This window comes from Terrapene carolina, unplaced genomic scaffold (genome assembly GCF_002925995.2).
Source record: "Terrapene carolina triunguis isolate 2854851 unplaced genomic scaffold, T_m_triunguis-2.0 Scaffold110, whole genome shotgun sequence".
Lineage (NCBI taxonomy): Eukaryota > Metazoa > Chordata > Testudines > Emydidae > Terrapene > Terrapene triunguis.
This window is the reverse complement of record NW_020664461.1, coordinates 3,932,532-3,950,141: the sequence shown is the minus strand read 5'-3', so window position 1 is coordinate 3,950,141 and position 17,610 is coordinate 3,932,532. Positions and strand designations below refer to the sequence as shown.

General features: G+C 59.7%; 2 protein-coding genes across 5 annotated transcripts in view; one reads left to right on the top strand and one right to left on the bottom strand.

Annotated features, from left to right (window-relative positions):
- Positions 1 to 740: 740 nt before the first annotated feature.
- TCTEX1D4 (Tctex1 domain containing 4) lies at positions 741 to 6,418 on the bottom strand. Of its 4 annotated transcripts, none has more exons than XM_024207491.2 (2): positions 6,358 to 6,418; positions 741 to 1,599 (listed from the first exon to the last, which is right to left on the bottom strand). In XM_024207491.2, the coding sequence occupies exons 1-2, from the start codon at positions 6,402 to 6,404 to the stop codon at positions 855 to 857; spliced, it is 792 nt and encodes a 263-aa protein (XP_024063259.2). In that variant the 5' UTR covers positions 6,405 to 6,418; the 3' UTR covers positions 741 to 854. The 4 variants fall into 4 exon arrangements, with proteins under 4 accessions (XP_024063259.2, XP_024063261.2, XP_024063262.2 ...); XM_024207493.2 differs by having other exon boundaries at positions 741 to 1,593; positions 6,358 to 6,408; XM_024207494.2 differs by lacking the exon at positions 6,358 to 6,418 and adding an exon at positions 4,715 to 4,857.
- A 3,668-nt stretch (positions 6,419 to 10,086) lies between these two features.
- Positions 10,087 to 17,610, top strand: part of BTBD19 (BTB domain containing 19) — a 15,458-nt gene continuing 7,934 nt past the window's right edge. Inside the window, exon 1 of the mRNA XM_029911602.1 lies at positions 10,087 to 10,514. Coding sequence (XP_029767462.1) covers positions 10,426 to 10,514 — 89 coding nt within the window. The 5' untranslated portion in view covers positions 10,087 to 10,425. The remainder of the gene's footprint in view (positions 10,515 to 17,610) is intronic.

Here is a 17,610-nt window from a genome sequence, read left to right as displayed (position 1 = left end):
GTGAGCGCCCTTCCCTCCGGTTCGTGCTGGTCCTTGGCCTGCCCTTAGGGGCTAGTTGCCCTCTCGCCCGATGGACACGAGTCGGGACCACTGGCTCAGACCAGTCCCTTGTGGCTCAGGGCAGGCTGGGCGAGCTGGGGAGTGGCTGGGTGGAGGTGGAGCGGCAGGAGGGCCTCCAATGCGCCCCTGTCCTCGGGGCTCAGCAGCGGCCTCTCCTACCCCGGGAGTAGCTAGAAAGCCGGGGCTGGGAGGGCTCCAGGGACTTGCTCAGAACAGCCAGAGCTCTGGTGCTCAATCTCCGCCCTCACTTTCCCAGCAGGACAGGCCCCGATCCAGGCGCCAGCGGGGGATGCAGGAGTTGTGGCTTCAATTCCCGGCTCTGTTACAGCTTCCCCATGTGCCCTGGGGAAAGTCCCTTAGGCCGAGATTGCCAGACGTCGAAACCTTGTAGGCAGGGGTAACAATCTGAGCTTTCCTCTCTCTGCGAAAGGGACAGAACGTCCCCGCTCCCGCCCCTTTGCCTGCCTGGTCAGTGCACAAGCTGAGCTCTCCCTCTGTCGTACAGTGCCTGGCACAGTGGGGCCCCGAGCTTGGCTGGGGCCTTTATGTGGTACGGCAGTCCCCATCGCAACCCCCCGACAGCGAGTGGAACCCAGTGAACAGCCATGCCAGCAAAGCACAAAGGCCAGGCTTCCCCGTGCCGCCGGCCAGCCCCACATCTGGTTAAGAGAACACGTGAGTTAATACAAGCCCCAGAGGTCAGGGCGGGCTTCTCTTTATTTCTGGCTGGGCCTCTGCTGCCGTGCCGTCGGCGGAGTGTGGCACTCCGATCCTGGCAGGAGCTGGCCCGGGCGCTACTCGAAGTACAGCCCGTGCACCGTGGCCACGGCAAAGAGGGAGGCGTTGACGAAGGTGGCGGAGGCGACGCTGTCATTCTCCGGGTCCCAGAGGCAGCGGCTGGCCACCTGCAGGCTCTGCTGGCCCTGCTGGCCCAGGAAGACGTTACAGACCAGCTTGTAGCGGGGCGGGGTGAGGTCCTTCAGGCGGCTGCGGATGAGCTCAGACAGGCTCTGGGCCAGCTGCCCGCTCGTCACCGGGTTGTACTTGGCATCCCCCAGGTAACTGGCGAGGATGGACTCCAGTGCCCGCTGGGCCCGGCAGGCGTCGAACTTGCAGCCTTCGTCTGGCCGGGTCTTGTAGGTGTTCTCATACTGCGTCTCCCGGATGGGCTGGAAGAGGGGGAGCCCCGAGAAACTCACCCGCCCGCTGTGCATCCAGGGGCCGATGGAGAGGCGCCTCCCTCCCATTGCCATGGAGACAGAGTTTCTTCGGCTGGTGAAGGGGGCGTTGGCGATGCTCATGACGGAGCTCCTCCGGGAGTGCAGGGAGGGCGGCTTCCCCTCCTCTATGCTCTTCAGCCGCATCAGGGGCCTGGGCGGGTTGTCCACCGAGTGAGAGCTGCGGCGGGTGGACAGCGAGCCCGCCCTCAGGCGTGCGGCCTCCGGGTTCTCTGACGCTACCGCCTGGTTGAACTGGGCCAGAGCCTCCTGGGACAGTGCTAGCGGCTTGCCTGCCATGGCCCCGGGGTGACACCTGGGTCTGGGCAAAGAGAAGAGCTGTGCTGTCAGGTTACCCCGCTTCCACCACCCACCCAGCTCGCCGCCTGCCTGGCCGATGGCAGGCAGGACCCCTGGACTCAGTGTTATGGCGACTAACGCCTTCCCGTAGCGGTGCTGGAAATGGCATTGTCCTGCTACGCTCAAGGAGCTTCCAACACCAAATGGGGACGGGGACCTGGGCGGACCTGGTACTGACAACCATTGGAACAAGGGGCCATCTCCCTGGTGCAGCGAGACCTCGAGGCACGTTCCATAGCCCTGGATGCTCTTAGCAAAGTGTCTGGGACCATCAGCGAGCCTGAGCGAGCGGCTCCTGCTTCCAACCTGCATAGCGCAGGAACCCCGGTGCCGGAGCTGCCTCCCGTCAAGTGCCCTGGCCTGCGCTAAGCGAGTTTCCTGGGAGTCACTCTCCTGTTGGGCTGCGGTGGTGCTCTGGGGATAACGCCCACAAAAGCCAAGAAGGTCCGAGTTAACTCACAGACACATCAGGCATCTTCCAACTCCTTCCGGCTGCTTTCTCCCCCCTTTGTGTCTAGCCATTGCCAGCGTCAGACTCTGCCTGTCCCTAACCCCGCTCTGAACTCCCCAGCCGCTGTAGCTTTAGCTTGTGAGCTCAAGGCTGTTTCTATTCTGGTTCGCTAGTATTTACTCTGCCCCCAAGTCCCTGCATTCCACGGTGAGCCAAACGGCTCCGGAGAGACCCCGGCAAGAGTCCCAATGGCTGGGCCGTTTGACAGGCCGCTCGGTGGGAGGATGACCGAGAGCCGATCCCCTTTCCCTTTGGGAGACGTGTACAGAGCAGCTGTGCCAAGGGCAGCAAAGACAAGGGCCTCCAAGAAAGGCCAATTACGCAGTCAAAGGGATGTAACTAAGGCCCGGAGGATGGTCCCGTTGCATGTGACTGGGGCATTTTAAACGGAGCACCAGCTCCCTTGGCTTTGACAAGAGATTTCCTATTTTAGTCTCCTCGGGCCCATCCCCGTGGTATCTGGTGCCTTTGTGACCAGGGCCGGCTCTAGGATTTTTGCCGCCCCAAGCAGAAACAATTTTGGCCGCTCCCCGCCCCCGTTTTTTTCTTACCCCACCCCCGGCCCCGCCTCAGCTCCGCCCCTTCCCCAAATCCCCAGCCCTGCCTCCTCCCCCCAGGCTCTCAAGCCTAGGAGGGAGGGCGAGTAGCGGCGCGCCGTGGCAGCAGCAGCGGAGGTGAGCTAGGGCGGCCGGGGCACATTTTTAGGGGCGGCATTCTGGCGCCGGCCATGCTGCCCCTAAAAATGTGCTGCCCCAAGCACCAGCTTGTTTTGCTGGTGCCTAGAGCCGGCCCTGCTCATGGGTAGCTCTAGGACAGCTAGTGCGAGTATGTCTCCTGGGGCTGGGAATCAAGCCACCAGCTCCAGTGTAGACACAGCCCGGTGGGTTGTACTCACCTGCTCACCCGCCCCGTGAACCAGGTGCATTGCAAGGCTGGGGTCTCTGCCTTTGTACCCAGGGCACTTGCAACTGACTCAAAGAGCAGGGAGACTCCTGCCCCTTGGAAAGATGAAGCAGGCGCGCTTTAGTGGCTACATATTCTCTCAATGGCGCCCCCAGAAACGAGCAGGCTCTTTGCATGAGCCGGACAAAGCACTAGAGAACGTGTGTGCCTTGATCCCAGAGGAACGTCCTTCCTGGCTCCTGTACATCTCTGGCTGGAATTTGTTTCTTATTAGTCCATTTAAAGGGAGAAACCCCTAAGCGGTGCCCACGTCGGTAACGGGGAATGGCACTGAAAACTGGGAGAGACGTGTTAACATCAACCCCATGCTCGCAAGGGAGTGACGGGTGAATTTCAGTGAAGTTCTTGGGTGTGGTCCAGCTCGGCCCCCAGAGGCTCCGATCCTTAGTCCGACCCTCTGGCCAGGGCTCTCCTGACACCCGGCGTAGGGGTGAGAGACTTCCCGTATCCAGCAAGGCCGGAAACAGCCCAGAAAGCCAGCCTCCCTCCTTGGCAGTTCTGCTTCTCGACTCTGGGCGGCAGTTGGGAAGTGCAGCCCCGGGGGAGGCCAGCCAGACTCCCTCACCCCTCCACCGAAAGGAGAGTGCACGCTGGGTCGGGGCTTGTCCCGGCCATGCCAGTTTTCCGGCTTCCATTTCATAGGTTCTCAGTCACAAACAGGGCCGGCTCTAGGCACCAGCAAAACAAGCTGGTGCTTGGGGCGGCACATTTTTAGGGGCGGCATGGCCAGCGCCAGAATGCCGCCCCTAAAAATGTGCCCCGGCCGCCCTAGCTCACCTCAGCTGCTGCCGCTCGCGCGCCACGGCGCGCGGCTGCTCGCCCTCCCTCCTAGGCTTGAGAGCCTGGGGGGAGGAGGCAGGGCTGGGGATTTGGGGAAGGGGCGGAGTTGAGGCGGGGCCAGGGGTGGGGTAAGAAAAAAATGGGGCGGGGGGGGCGGCCAAAATTGTTTCTGCTTGGGGCGGCAAAAATCCTAGAGCCGGCCCTGCCCATGAGGTCTCAGTGGGTTTGTACTTGGGGCGGTTAGCCCCTCCCACGGCTCACCATGGCCCATCCTGCTGAGCCGGCTCACTCTCACCCTACTTGAGTTGGGTGTCCCACCTCCAGCTCCGAGTGTGGCTGTAGGCTGGGACCCAGCCCCCACCCACACCTAGGCGGGATCTCCCAGTGCCTGATCCTCCGCCGGAGAATTCAGTGGGAGCTTCACCATTGACGCCAACGGGTGCCAGCTCACGTCCCTTGTGCATGTGGGTGGGTGGGCGGTCCCGGTCCCGGTCCCGGTCCCGGTCCCGGAAGGCTCAGTTGTACTATAAGCAATGCAGTGGGAACAAATAAATAAGCAGGACACCTCGCTGCCCGCGTCCCATCTGCACTGGGGCGTTTTCACAGAAAACGAGGATCCATCTGCATGCAGGCGAGTTACAATGGAAGCCAGGGCAATTTTATTTCTGAGCTTCACTGTCATTTGCTTTTTCTTTGCAATGGCTAGAAAATAAACGAGCCTGCGATTAATAATTGATCCTTCACTTGGAAACAGCCCAAATGCAGTGGGGCGAAAGGAATTTGTGGGGTCATTTCAGCAGGCAAGCCTCCGGCGCGCTCTCACCTGGCAGTGCCACCCGCTCCGACGGGGGGGCTGTGGGATTGGTCACCGTCCCCCGGATCCGTGAGCGGAGATACCCCAGGGAAGAGTGTTAATGCCCATTATCTCGCCAGCACTTGCAGTGGCTTGCTGTGCGCTCCCCTGGAGGCCCCAGCCCCTGCCTGCTGGCTTAATAATTCCCCCCGCTGCGGTAAATCATTGGCCCGTTGATGTGACAGTTCAATGCAAGAGTCTTCAAAAGGACGGGGGCAGGGCAGGCAGGCTCTGATCCGTGACTGTGTTGCCTGTACAATTTCTCTGAAGCCCTGGGGGGGTTTTCCTTCTTTCCCTCCTGAATTTTGTGGCGTTTTGGGCAGCAGGGTTTGCTTGCTAGAAGGCAAGGCCAGGCTGTCCTATTCCCTCCTCTGGCAGGGGCCGACAGATCACCTACCCCGACCTCCAGCCCTGACTCCCAGGCCCTGATCCTGGGATCGGATCCCAGCAGGCACCCCCTGCACCCATGGGGCACCCCCGGGGCTAGACCTGACCCGCGGAGATCTAATGGCAGGATTGGGGCCCCGGTTTGGGGTGAGATGCAGGTTTATTTGCAATTTTTTTCTTTTTAAAGGGGCAGCAGCCCCCGGAGGGAGCCGATACCAGCCCTTGCCATGTGCCGGGGGTACCGCTGTCTTGTACCCTGACCCATGTCACGTGTCCGGGGCTGGCAGCCAAGGAAGTTCCACCATCTCTTCCAGGCACCCCGGGGTGGTGTTATTGGCCCCCTCCTCACTCACCACTTGTCTTTGGCCCTCCCCTGCATCAAGACGCTCCCTCACCTCTCTGCCATAGACCTAAATATCCACTAGTGCCCGCATGTCCCTGGCCCCTCTCCTTGCCCAGCCCTAGTGGAGGGCGGGAACCTGGGAGTCCCACTTCACCCCAGACGCCTTTTTCCTCCCTCGTTGCTTTGGCCAACAGTGTCAGAAGGGGCGAGTGGATACAAAGGCCTTGTTTTCCAGAGGGCCAGGGCTTTAAGGGGTCTCAAGCCGGGCACCCAAAACCAGGGCTCACTTTTGGTAGATCTTGTCCCTGGTCTCTGAGTCCCCTGTCCCCTGCCTCTCTCAGGAATGGATCCTGGCCTTGACCCTGCTTCTAATCAGAGCCGTATTCCTCTCTCAATCACCTCCTGCCCTGGCTATCACCGCACCTTTCATGGTCTCCTTTATCTCCACTCTGCACTTCAGAGGGTTCGGGATGTCGCGGCCCCACTGATCTCTGGCTCTGAGGACCTGTTGAACCCTCTCACCCCAGCCTCCGTCAGAATCCAATTCAGAATTGCCCGGCCTGGTTTGCAAAGCTTCCCAGACTAGTGCCATGCACCCTCCCAGACATCACCCGGTGCATCCTCCCAGACATCACCCCACGCATCCTTCCTGCTTGATCACACTGCCCTTTGACTCTCCACACCGCTTTGTCCTGCCGCCTCTCTGCCCTCCCTCACTGCAACCCCCGACCTCGGTCCTCTCCGATGCTCCAACCTGCCTGGTCACCTCCATGCCACTGCTCCCACCCACTCAGTCCAGTCTCAGCCCCCCCCCCCGTCCCACCATGACTCTCCTGAGCTGGAGTCATTGCCTGGCCGCTGATTTCTTCACCGCCAGACCTACCTTTCCCCCTCGGCTCCTGTGTGACTTTCCAGGAGGGGCCGGGACATTGTGTAGTAGGGACGCTGCCCAAAAATGAAAGGCATTGTGTTTATTTGGTAGTGAAACATTAGGTGTTGCTATGTGACTCTGAAATCCTTTGGCCCTCATGCAGAATAGCTTTAACTCTTCGCTGCCCGGTACCGGGCGCTCTCCTCTGTATTCTGCCCAACACACGCCTTCTCTCTTTGGGGATTCATTTAAGAAAGTGACAAACCCCGACACCAAATCTATACCTGTCTAGCTACCAAATCTAGCTCCCTGTAGCATTGAGTGTGTGAACAAACTGCCCTGAACACAGGGAGTGACTGCGGGTGTCAACTCTAAAAGAACCAACTCTTATGGTGTATGATTGTTTTGTGGCCGGGTGTGACGGAGCAGGGCGCGGGGCGGATTTGACCTGGGACTGTTGCAGGGGGGTTACATTGGGGATGGAAAGGAAGCTACCTGAGCTGTAACCTGAGCCAGGAGGGGGTTGGGAGAAGTGACACCTTCTGGCCTGGAGACTGGACAAAGGAGAGGAGGGGCAGAGGGGAGGGGGGAGAAAGCTGCTGGAGAGGTTTTTGCTTTCAGTTTGGGCTGGGTGGTGCAACGCAGGGAACCCCAAGCTGGGGTCTAAGCTCCCTAAATCCCCCAGAAGGACTTGATTGAGGGGTTCTGGTTGTACCTACACACTCTGCTTGGGACCGTGTTCCTGTCATCTAATAAACCTTCTGTGTTACTGGCTGGCTGAGAGTCCTGGTGAATCTCAGGAAGAGGGGTGCAGGGCCCTGACTCTCCCATACTCTGTGTCACCTGTATGTAGCTAGCTGGATCCCGACCAGCATTTGAGAGGGGAGCGATCACCTCCGCTTTGCCCTCGGATTTAGACTTTGTACAAACAAACCTTGTACAAACCTAAAGGCCTGTAGAAATGTTTCTATTCGTTAAAAAAAAAAAATCCGAGCGGAGTAGATATTTTTAAATGTATAACTGCTCCCGGAAGTGTTTGCAACCCAACAGTGCCCTCCCAGACCCCTGAGAGCAGTGACCGGGATTTCGTTCTCTTTTATTGGCCAAAAAAAGAGACACGCCGGGTGACCGAAGAGCAGAACTAGAGAAAAGCTCAATGGGTTTCTAAAATTCTTTCCTCTTTAATAATCTGAAGTGTTGTGTGTGGCCTAGGGAAGGACGTGTGTTACCGAGGGGTGCTTTCAGCAGAGCGTGTCCCTTTCATTATTATTGATCATTTATATTCCCATAGCACGTAGGCGCTCTTATCACAGACCAGAACCCCACTGCACTAGGCGCTGTTCACACTAGCCCAGAACACAAGTGGTTCCTCTTGAATAGGGGCAGCCTCAGGCAGGGCGTCTTCTACTTCCCCACGTGGCCAATGCGCCCGTCAGCGCGGCTGCGTGAGGGCAAATCTAGGACCATGCGGCAGGAGCTCCTGCCCCGGCACAGTTCATTCAGTCCAGCGTTGTGCTTCCTGCAGTTGCAGAACAGACGAATACGCCATCCAGCCCGCTGTCCTGTCTTCAACATGGGTCAGAGCTGGACGGTTTGAAGGAAGACTGGGCCGCCTCTCATGCCATGATTCACCTCGCTGTGAGATTTCCTCCTGTCCCCTCGCTGGCAATTATCTTCTGCCCTGAAGCATGAAGATGGATCACCCTCATGCTTCCACCCTAGCTTGTTTTGGCGATGATTTGTTTGTTTAATGCACTAGACCAGTGAGGAGAGGAGTGAATGGCCTTGCGGGTCTCTCTCTCACCTCACGTATTTATAGGGCTCCGCTCACCGTAGCTGCCAGAAGGTTCAAGGTGGACTCTGCTCTCGCCAGCCGTGGGTCACTGAATTCAGCCCTGAACCAAAGACTGGAGATGAGGGAGAGAGAGGGGAAAGGAACAAATCCAAATTTCAGGCAATCTGGGTTCCTACGGACACCCCAAAGGGGGTACCCCCCATAATCATGTCCCTGGGTCTCGCTAGGGTGGCAGCAAGTTTCAAGGGTAAGATGAATGGGGCGGTTCACACCTACTTGGAGAGATTGTTTCAGGCTGTCTGCAGACTCAGGCAGGTGTCAGTTACAGTCAGGTCACATGTCAAACGTTTCTTTGCAGCCATGAGGGTGGGGAACATTTTTTTTCTAGTGAATGCTGAGATTCTGATCTGGACACGAGGCACCAGGAGTTGGCACGAGCCTGAAGTGCTTTCGCCTTCCTCCAGCCCTGCTTTGGTGTCTGTTCGTGTGGACAGACCCTGTGAACAGGAGAGTTCTGCACCAGGACCGGTCCAGATGTTCAAGGGACTAGCCCTCTGCTCCTGAGGGTCACACCCCGGGCACCGCTCGTTCCTGTGGGCATGTGTCTGAGGGCGGGTGGCAGGGGCAGGGAGGTTCACAGCTCATTGAGGCCCCAGCCAGCTCCTCCCAGCCGTTCCCACTTCCCATCAGCATTGGCACTGTGCCACCTGGGTCGGTCATGTCTCCTGCAAAGGAGCGTTGCACCTGGGAGCCACTGGTGTGCTAGCGGCAGCCCAGGGCCTCTGCCAGGGTGCCGGGCATTTGCTGAAAGGGAGGGGGGAACAGGTGTGATCCTGGTCGGACGCCACATGGGAAGGCTGGCGAGGACGAGGGGTGGCTGCAATGCTCCTTTGCCGTGCCAGCCACCACCGGGACTCACTGCTGACGCGCTGAAGCAGCGTCAGGAGACGGGGAGCCGCATTGCTACAGTGGGTGGCCACAGCCCTTGGAGTGGTGCGAGGAAGTGCCCGGCAGGGTGGCCCCGTTTCCAGGGTCGGGCGTGCGTGAACGTGGGCTTGGGTGCAGGACGGCAGCTGGGGTGCCTTTCGCACTAGCAGTACCCGCAGCGACTCGAGGCCGGGCGTCGCAAGGCTGCTGTCTCTGCCACGCGGGCCCTGGCTCCTTGCAGCTCATCCGCGAGATGGCACAAAGAGACCCTTCGTCCAAGCAGCTGCGCCCCCGCCCTCCCTCCATCGTCCGGCCGCAAGGGGACTGACAAAGGTCAGCGGCTGCCTCAGTACCAGCTTCTCGGGGACAAAACCCAGGCAGGGGAGGCTGGAGACAGAGCTTTAGTGTTGAGCGTGGGCCCCTCTGCTGTAGCACTGTGGGCTATCGCTAGCCAAGAGGGGCACAGGGCTGGTGTGTGTAGGCTTCCTCTGGGCTTTCAAGGACTCCCATGGGATGAGAACACCCCACCTCTTCCTGCAAGCACCGGGATCTCCCCTGGAGGCCTGGCCCCGCTCCGAGCACTGGCCCAGACAGCGCCATAGCAAAGGTGCGTGCCCACACGCCCACGCATGCTCTTTGGGACCCCAGCTGCGACTTTGCCCTACGTTTGGGAACTAAGAGCCTGTGGCAGCAGCTATCCAGCCGACCTGAACGGCGGGGGGGGCTGGGGGGGACCGGAAAGTGCTCAGCCGCCGGGATCCGTTCGCTTTCTCTCAGGGACGGAGCTCAGCTCAATAGCGTCGCCCCAGGAGCTGGCCGCGGACCAGCCCGTCAGTTCCGAGGCTGAGCCACTGCTGAGCTCAGAGACCGTGGCTGGCTCTGGCTTGCTCTGGAAAGGAGATGCTGGGGGGGAGGGAGGAGATTTTCCAGCTGCTTTCCGGTGCAGAACTCCTGTCCTGCCACTCCCGCTCCCCTCTAGTTTGCTGCCTTTCCTCGGCCTGGCCCTCGGGCCGGCTGGCTGCCTTGCTCGAGACTCTGACCCTGCTCCTCTCGGTTGAGGCTCACGGGTTTCCCACACACCCCGTCGGCAGCCGCTGGATTTCTGGAGCTGGGCAGCTGCCGGTTTCCTTAGTGATGAGCTCTGTTGCTTGCAGCAGGGGCCTCCTCCCCGTGGCCTAAGCCTGCCTCCCCGTCTCTGGCCCTGCTCCCTCCCGTTCCCGCCAGCTCTCCGCAAGGCGCTGAGCGAGATAGCGACCCGCAGGCCGGGGGAGCCCTGGCTGAGGCTGAACTTGGCTGGCTCTCTCTGCCACACGCTCAGCCCGGCTCCCTCCCGCCTGCCTCGGTCGCCACCCCAGGCCATGGCCTACGCCGGCTCGGCCGTCCTGGAGGGGGACGCGGCTGCCTTCGCCGCAGCCGTCAGGAGCCTCATCAACAACCCGCAGTTCAGGTGAGCTGGGCCGGGGGAGCGGCTGGGCTAGGCCGGGGATATGCCTGGGCACGGAGGCTACGGCTGGTACTGAGGGTGGGCACTTAACTGTCCCTGAAATCCACCCTATGGAAACTCAGCCACCCTCCCTCTGCGCCCACTGCCAGAGTGTGTGCGGACACAGCCCTCTGCCCGGCCCCACTGTACCCAGCATCATTCCTGAGGGCCTCTATGCTGTGGGCTACTCCCTTTATTTCCGGTCCTAAACCTTTGTGCAGCGTTGCTGTGGGCCGTGAAGCAGTTGCCGCGTCTCATCCCAGAGATGGCTGCATTCCTGTGCTGGACAAAGTGCTCTGTGTGGGGCGGTTGAGAATTTCAGAGCAGCCTAGAGGGTTTAGACACGTATCTAAACATGTGTTGAGATCCCCTAGACTGCTTTGAAAATCTGTCTCTGTCTCTGTCCATGTAAGTTTGCAAAGCTCGCTGGGCTCCGTCAGAATGAACGGTGCTCTGTGAATGCAACGCAGAAGATGTTTGACTTGGTTACCACGCAGTGGCCGAGGACCCTCAGCTTTATGCTTAAAGCGAGAGTTGTCAGATGTAACCTCCTAGGGTAGCTGTAGTTAAATTGGCCCCCACGCTAAGAATATTATGCAAACTTTTGCAATTTCAATTCACTTCTTGCGAACCATTTGACAAGCCCGTGTGCGGAACCGGCTGGCACCTGAGGGCTGATTTCGCCAACCTAGGGACAACCCTGCGCTCTGATGCAAGCAAGTCACCCACTGAAATCCATTCAAGGGGGAGGGGATGGGGCCGTGGGTGTGGGTCTGTGAGCTGAGCCACCGACAGTTCTTTATTCTGGGGGGAGCTTGCGGGGCCCATCTGAGCACTGAAACCGAGGGGAGGGTGGAAGTCCCTGTGGGAGACAAGGCAGGATCTGATACTGAACTCATAAACGCACCAGACCCCAGACTTCCACCCTCCAGGCTCCCCTGCGGAGGGGGCCACAGTCTTGGAGCCGCTTCGCCCAGTCTGAAGAGTCACACTGTTCTCCTTGGATCTGAGAGCCGATACCATCACCTCCATTTTGTTGGCGAGAACGTCATCCGGATGAACCGAGCGGCTGCCTGCAGAGGAGACATCCCCCAGCGGCGTTGCTCCTGGCCGGCGAGCAGGCTGGAATGCAGCGACCGGCCCCGCCCTGCCAGCTCGGCGCTGGAGCACAGTGCAGCCGCCCCGTGACTGTTTTAGGGCACTTGCTGTCTGCTAGCCATGCTGGGGAGAGTTCAGAGAGGATCCAGGAGCCTGGGACGGCTGGTGAGAGACCCCGGCGTGAGGAAGGTGTGCGCTGCCACTGCTCTTTGGGTTCCCTTCCTGTGAAATGGAAACCGCCTGCTTGACGAGGGGGCTGAGGCTGTAGCTAGCTGGTGAGCGCGGGAAGCCAGTCGCATGCCCACGACTGTTTCTTTTGAGGAACTTAATGCCCCATGAACTCAGCCACGTCGCCTTGACTCAGGCCTGGTCTACACTAGACAATTAGGTCAGTTTAACTACGTCAGTTGGGGGAGGATGAAAAATCCACACCCCTGAGCAGCGCCGTTAAGCCGACCTAAGTCCCTGTGTAGACAGCGCTGGGTTGAGGGAAGAATCTTTCTGTTGACCTAGCTACCGCCTCTTGGCGAGGTGAAGGACCTCTGCTGGCGGGAGGGGCCAGGACAAGCTGGGATGAAGTGGGAACTTTCTTCATGTTTTGTATGAGTACTGTGTGTGCCTCAGTTTCCCCTATGTGCTGCTCAAGTATCTAGCTTGTGGGACAGAGGTGCGTGATTGTGGCAGAAACCCTGGTGGGTAGCTGCCAGCGCCCAGACAATGGCCGGACACTCTGTATCCTGGCAACTGATGGCCAGGGCCCATCCTCTTCAAGGAGCCAGCCGAAGGAGTTGGAGAACAAAGAGAGACATGGAGGCCAGGTGACCAGATTGCCTGGGAAAGAGACAAAGGATGGAGGAGGGGCAACTGGGCAACAAGCGAGTCGGTCTCCTGGACTGGGACTCGGGGGGAGAGCCGAGGGCTCTGGGTCCCCCCCAAGACAGACTTTGCTGAACCTTCCTGATTTCTGTGATAGCAAGACCTGTTCTACGCTGTGTTCCAGACAACTAATCAACCTTCTGTTTCACCCGCTGGCCGAGAGTCACTGCAGAGTTGGGGTGCAGAGCCCTCTGCGGGTGTGACACAAGCCCCCATCGAAGCTAGGATCAGCCGTGCACCCTGGTTCACCCGCGCCGGTGACGCCATGCTGACTAACCCGGCCGCCTGGAGCCTGGCCAGCCACCCCCTTGTCGGCAGGCCTTGCCAGCCCCATACTGGGTCACTGCTCTGTCTGGGGTCCCTGGACCCCCTCTTCTGCCGTGGGGCACAGGCCGAGCATCAGTGTCTGTACTAGACCCCGGAGGCCCTGAGCGGAGCCAAACCCATAAATATAGTTGCACCCACTCACCATTGGATAGCTCACGCCTCATCTCAGCATCGGGCCGACTACGCCTGCCTCCTGGCCATTATCTAGTTGTGAAGGGTCGCGGGTGCGGCTGGCGCTGCCCTGGACACGCCGCTCCCGCCCCGCATGGTCCTTCCTCCCAGGCCAGCTGGCTCTGGGGCCTGTGGCACACAGAGCTGGGAGCTGGGCAACAGATTGGTGAGGCAACAGGGGACTTGGACAGTCCCAGCATGGCAGGTATGATGCGGTAACCCGCCCCCCCGGGGCACCCAAGGAGGGCACCTCATTCCCCAAGTGCAGTTAGCCGGAGAACCGCTCCGCCCCAGCGCTGCTGCAGCTGCTTTGTTCAGCAACTAGAATCCCAGGGACTTGCTCCGATCCAGGGAAATCTGCAGTTCTGGTGACGGGCGACTAACAAATCTGGCTGGTTTTCAGCGCTCGAAAGCTGAGCAGGGAAGGACCTGTCACAAGGCCCAGTGGTGCACTGGGCTGAGGGCAGAGCCAGCCCAGCGGGGCAGGAGCGAGGTATACGGCATGCCCCACACACAGCTCCGCCCCGCCCCGGACAGGACTGGCCGCGGACAAGCTAAGCAGCAACCTTTGCTCCCGGTGGTGGGTTTCACCAGTTGGTGCAGCAACATGTCACTAAAATTGAAACCCAGGAGCAGCTGCTGTGTCACGTGAGCCCTGGTTTGTGCCGAAGGGCCTGACCCAAACCTTTCCATTGGCTTCGATCAGGCGCGACGGGGGTGTGTGCAAAGTCACCCCTCCCTGCGAGCCTTGCACAGCTAGGCGCCAGGCGCCAGTCCAGCCTCACTAGGGGCGGGCCCAGAGAGCCTCCCAACACCCCAGCACAATTGGCCCAACTGTCTCCCGCGGTGGCAGCTGCAGCGGAGAAGCCCAAGAGCTGAACGGGCCGCTGGGCGTGAGCAATCTGCTCCCTCCGGGCCCCCGGGCGGGGCAGCGCGGGGCGGGCTGGCCACTGGCCCAGGCCCTGCCTGCTCTAGGGCTGGAGAAGAGCCTCTAGTCTCTAGAAGCGGAGCGGAGCCGGAGGTGGAGGAGGAAGCTGGAGCCGCGGGAAGGAGGAGCTTTGTTGAGGCTGCTAAGGGAGAGCAGCGAGCAAGGCGTGCTGGGAAGAAGCATCGCCCTAGGCCCGTGCACCCAGCTCTGGCTCCGGTGCCCAGCGCTGCTGCTCGTGGAGGCCGTGTGGGGTGAGCAGAAGCAGGGTTTCCTCTCCAGCACCGTGCAGGGCTGCAGGCGGCTGCCGAAAGCACAAAGACAAACCTGCTGAGCTGGTGGAAAAATGTGGTTAGCAGATTTTCTAGCACCTCATCAGCACTTTCATCTGGGACCCAAGGGGCAGGTTTCTGAGCGCTCGCTTCCCCCGGCTCCTAGTCCCGCTCGCACCGGGAAGCTCAGGCCTAAATGCCGATGGCACGTAATGGAAGGAGGCAGCTGGAGCAGCCGTCAGCCGTGCCATGGCTAGGGACTGGCAGGTGATGTGAGACTGCCGGACCGGTGTCCTGGCTGGGGTCCAACCCCAGTCATTACAAACGCAGCCGGCATTGTCCGGTGGCCCCATGTTCTCCACTGCCTGGCCTCCGCTGTTGTGCCGTGTTGATGTGCGCTGCTAAACAGCTACTGCGTTTCACCCCAGAGGTGGCTGCAGTTTCGGGCTCCATGATGTGAGGCTGGCTTGGGAAGCAGCTTGGGATGAAATGTAACAGGCAGTCATCCCTTCCCCTGCCTTTTGCCCTGTCCTGCAAGGCTCTGCCCTGAGTGGGGGCCGGGAGGTGCCCTTTTGATTCCGGGGTTCTCTGTGCCGTGAGGGCCAGTTTGATGCTACAACGCGGGAGCGTCTCGCGTGGGGGGGAATGGGACGGCTCAGGCGCTGAGATACGGAGCTTGGCCCGTGTTGGTCACTCACTCAACTGCTCTGCCAGGCAAGAGCCCTCCGAAGGCTGCTCTCCCCTTGCTAAGGATGGATTTACACAGTTCGGCCTAGATCCTCCAGGGTATTTAGGCTCCTAATGCTTGTTGATTTCTGGGCCTTCCTCCCTGGCGCAGGCTCATGAAATACCCCCCAGGGGCCCAACTGGCTGCTGTCAGCCCGCATTACTGTCTATGGCTGCAGTGCACGTGGTAGGGTGCAGGATAGCACCGCTCGGCCCCGTGCATCGGGCACTTGAGAGACCTGGGCTTGATTCCCTGCTCTGCCACAGAGTCCCCGTGTGACCTTGGGAACGTCCCTTAGTCTCTAAGGCTGGGTCCCCAGCAGGATGATGGGGGTTGTAATATTAAAGCTACGCTGAAGGTAGTGAGGTGCTCAGAGGTGCTGGGGCCGGATAAGGACACAGCTCAAGCCACTGGTTTGTCTCAGGTGGCCAAAGTTCCTCGAAGGACGGGGTTCCAACATTCTTAACACCAGACCCGGGGGGGCCCGTTTCAATGAGTCAGGCGGCTTTTCCCAGCTGCTTGGGGCAGCCTCTGGCTCCCACTGCCTACCAGGAGAGGAACAGGCTGGGTTGAGTGAGACCGGTCCAGGGTTTGCAGTCTGCAGCGGGAGACAGGGACCGTGCTGCAGTGGCCTTTGCTGGGAGAGCCCAGGCCACTTGGGCTGGAGCTGCCGGAGAGCGTTTGTGGGGAGGGTGGACAAGCCCCATTCCTGGGCTCATTTAGACCTGGGCTGGGTGATGCAATGGAGAGAATATCCCAGGCTCCGTCGAGGAATGCAGCACGCGCTGCCCCTTAGTGCTAACAGGGTGGTTTATTGTCTGAGCATCATCTCTGCATTCCCAGGGCTCCAGCCTGTATCCCACAGGGTTGACTCAGCCTTCCAGCGTAGGCACATTGAGTCCCCTGCCGCTCACCCCTGTGGCATTTTGGCTGAGTCCTTGAAGCCCTGTCTGCTCTACACGGGTATTAAAGAGCCCACACTCCATCAGAGGGTAGCTTTGCCTTGCTGTTCTCGGCCAAAATGCCACGCTCACCACCCTTCCGCTGGCACACCGTGATGTGTGCTGGTGGTTGATGTCTTCCACACCAGAGGCAGCTGCATTTCATTATGGGTGTATAGATCCCGAAGTGCTTTGAGATGGAGAGTGCTCGGGGAATGGCAGGTGTGCTTGTGATACGCTGGCAGAGAGAGGGCCCCAGCGATAACGCTTGGAGATGGCAAAAGTCACTAAACACAGAACAGGCTCAACCCAAAAGCCAGGTCAGTAGACTCACCAGCCCCTTCAGGCCACAGCCTACACAGGCAGCCTATTGCCACGTCCCAAGTGCCTGGCGCTTGGGAGATTTGGGTCCTGGGCTTGGCTCCACCACAGACTAGGCCCAGACTTTAGGCCCCTCACTTCCATGTAAATCCTCAGGCCCCTTGAGGAGCTGCCCCTCTATTCCTTCCCTTCAAAGTGGGGACCATCAGAATCCTGCCTTAGCTCACAGAGATGCTGGGTGGATTGGCCCGTTGGCTGGGGGTGAAACGCCCAGATGCCATGGTGAGGTGGGCACAGGCGATCCTCGGGTAGAAGAATTGGCTCCTCCTGTGCGTTGTGAGCAGCGGCAGCCCCCAACCAGGCCGGCCCCGCTGTGCCACCAGGCAGGTGTTGGCAGCAGCACCCACATGCCGGCGTCCTGGGAGAATGGGGAGGTTGGAGGCGTTTACCCGCGGTGGAATTATTTGTCAGCATTTCTGGTTCTAGCCCGGCTGCCTGACTCAAGGGTCATGAGTCAAAGGAGGTAAAAAGCAGATTTCTGGTTCTCAGGAGCCGGACTTTCCATTCCCTGCTGCATGGAGTGAAAACCCCTCCGTGCAGGCGATGGGCCCACGGCACTTTCCTTTTCAGTTCTGACTCCACACTGGTGTGCAGCCCGTAGTTTTATGAATCTTCCAGAGGAAGTGGTTTACCTGCCCTACATGGAGTTTTGAACCAAACAAACAAACAATAGCAGCCATGCAAACAATGAGAACCCTCAGCACTTCCCGACCCGCTGCACAAAGCCCTGGGGAGGGGTACGCAAGGGGAATCTCCATTAGCTGCTAGCAGTACAGGGTCCGTGACACTTGGTTGGGCAGTTGAGTCCAGCCAGGAGAAGGCACCGTGTGTGTGTATGCAGGGACATACCCGCCCAGTGGGATGTAACCCCACCCCCATGGTGGGACTGGTATTTGTGGGTGGGAGGCGAGGTGGAGGGGTGAAGGCTGCATGTCCTGGCCTCCTGCTGGAGTCGATTTACTCAGTCACTTGCTGGGAGGCAGCACACGGATGGCTCTGCATGGAGGATGGGGGTTTAGGGGGTACATTGCATGGTGGGCAGGGATACTCTGCCTGGGGGATGGGGGCATCGGGGTACTCTGCATGAGGGGTTGGGGGTACTCTGCATGGGGGAAGGGGGTATTCTGTATGAGAGTAGGGGGTACTCTGCATGGGGTATTAGGGAATACTCTGCCTGGGGTATTAGGGAGTCAGGATACTCTGCATGGGGGAAGGGGTACTCTGTATGAGAGTAGGGGGTACTCTGCATGGGGTATTAGGGAGTACTCTGCCTAGGGGATGGGGGAGTCGGGGTACTCTGCATGGGGGGATGGGAGTCAAGATACTCTGCATGGGGAAAGGG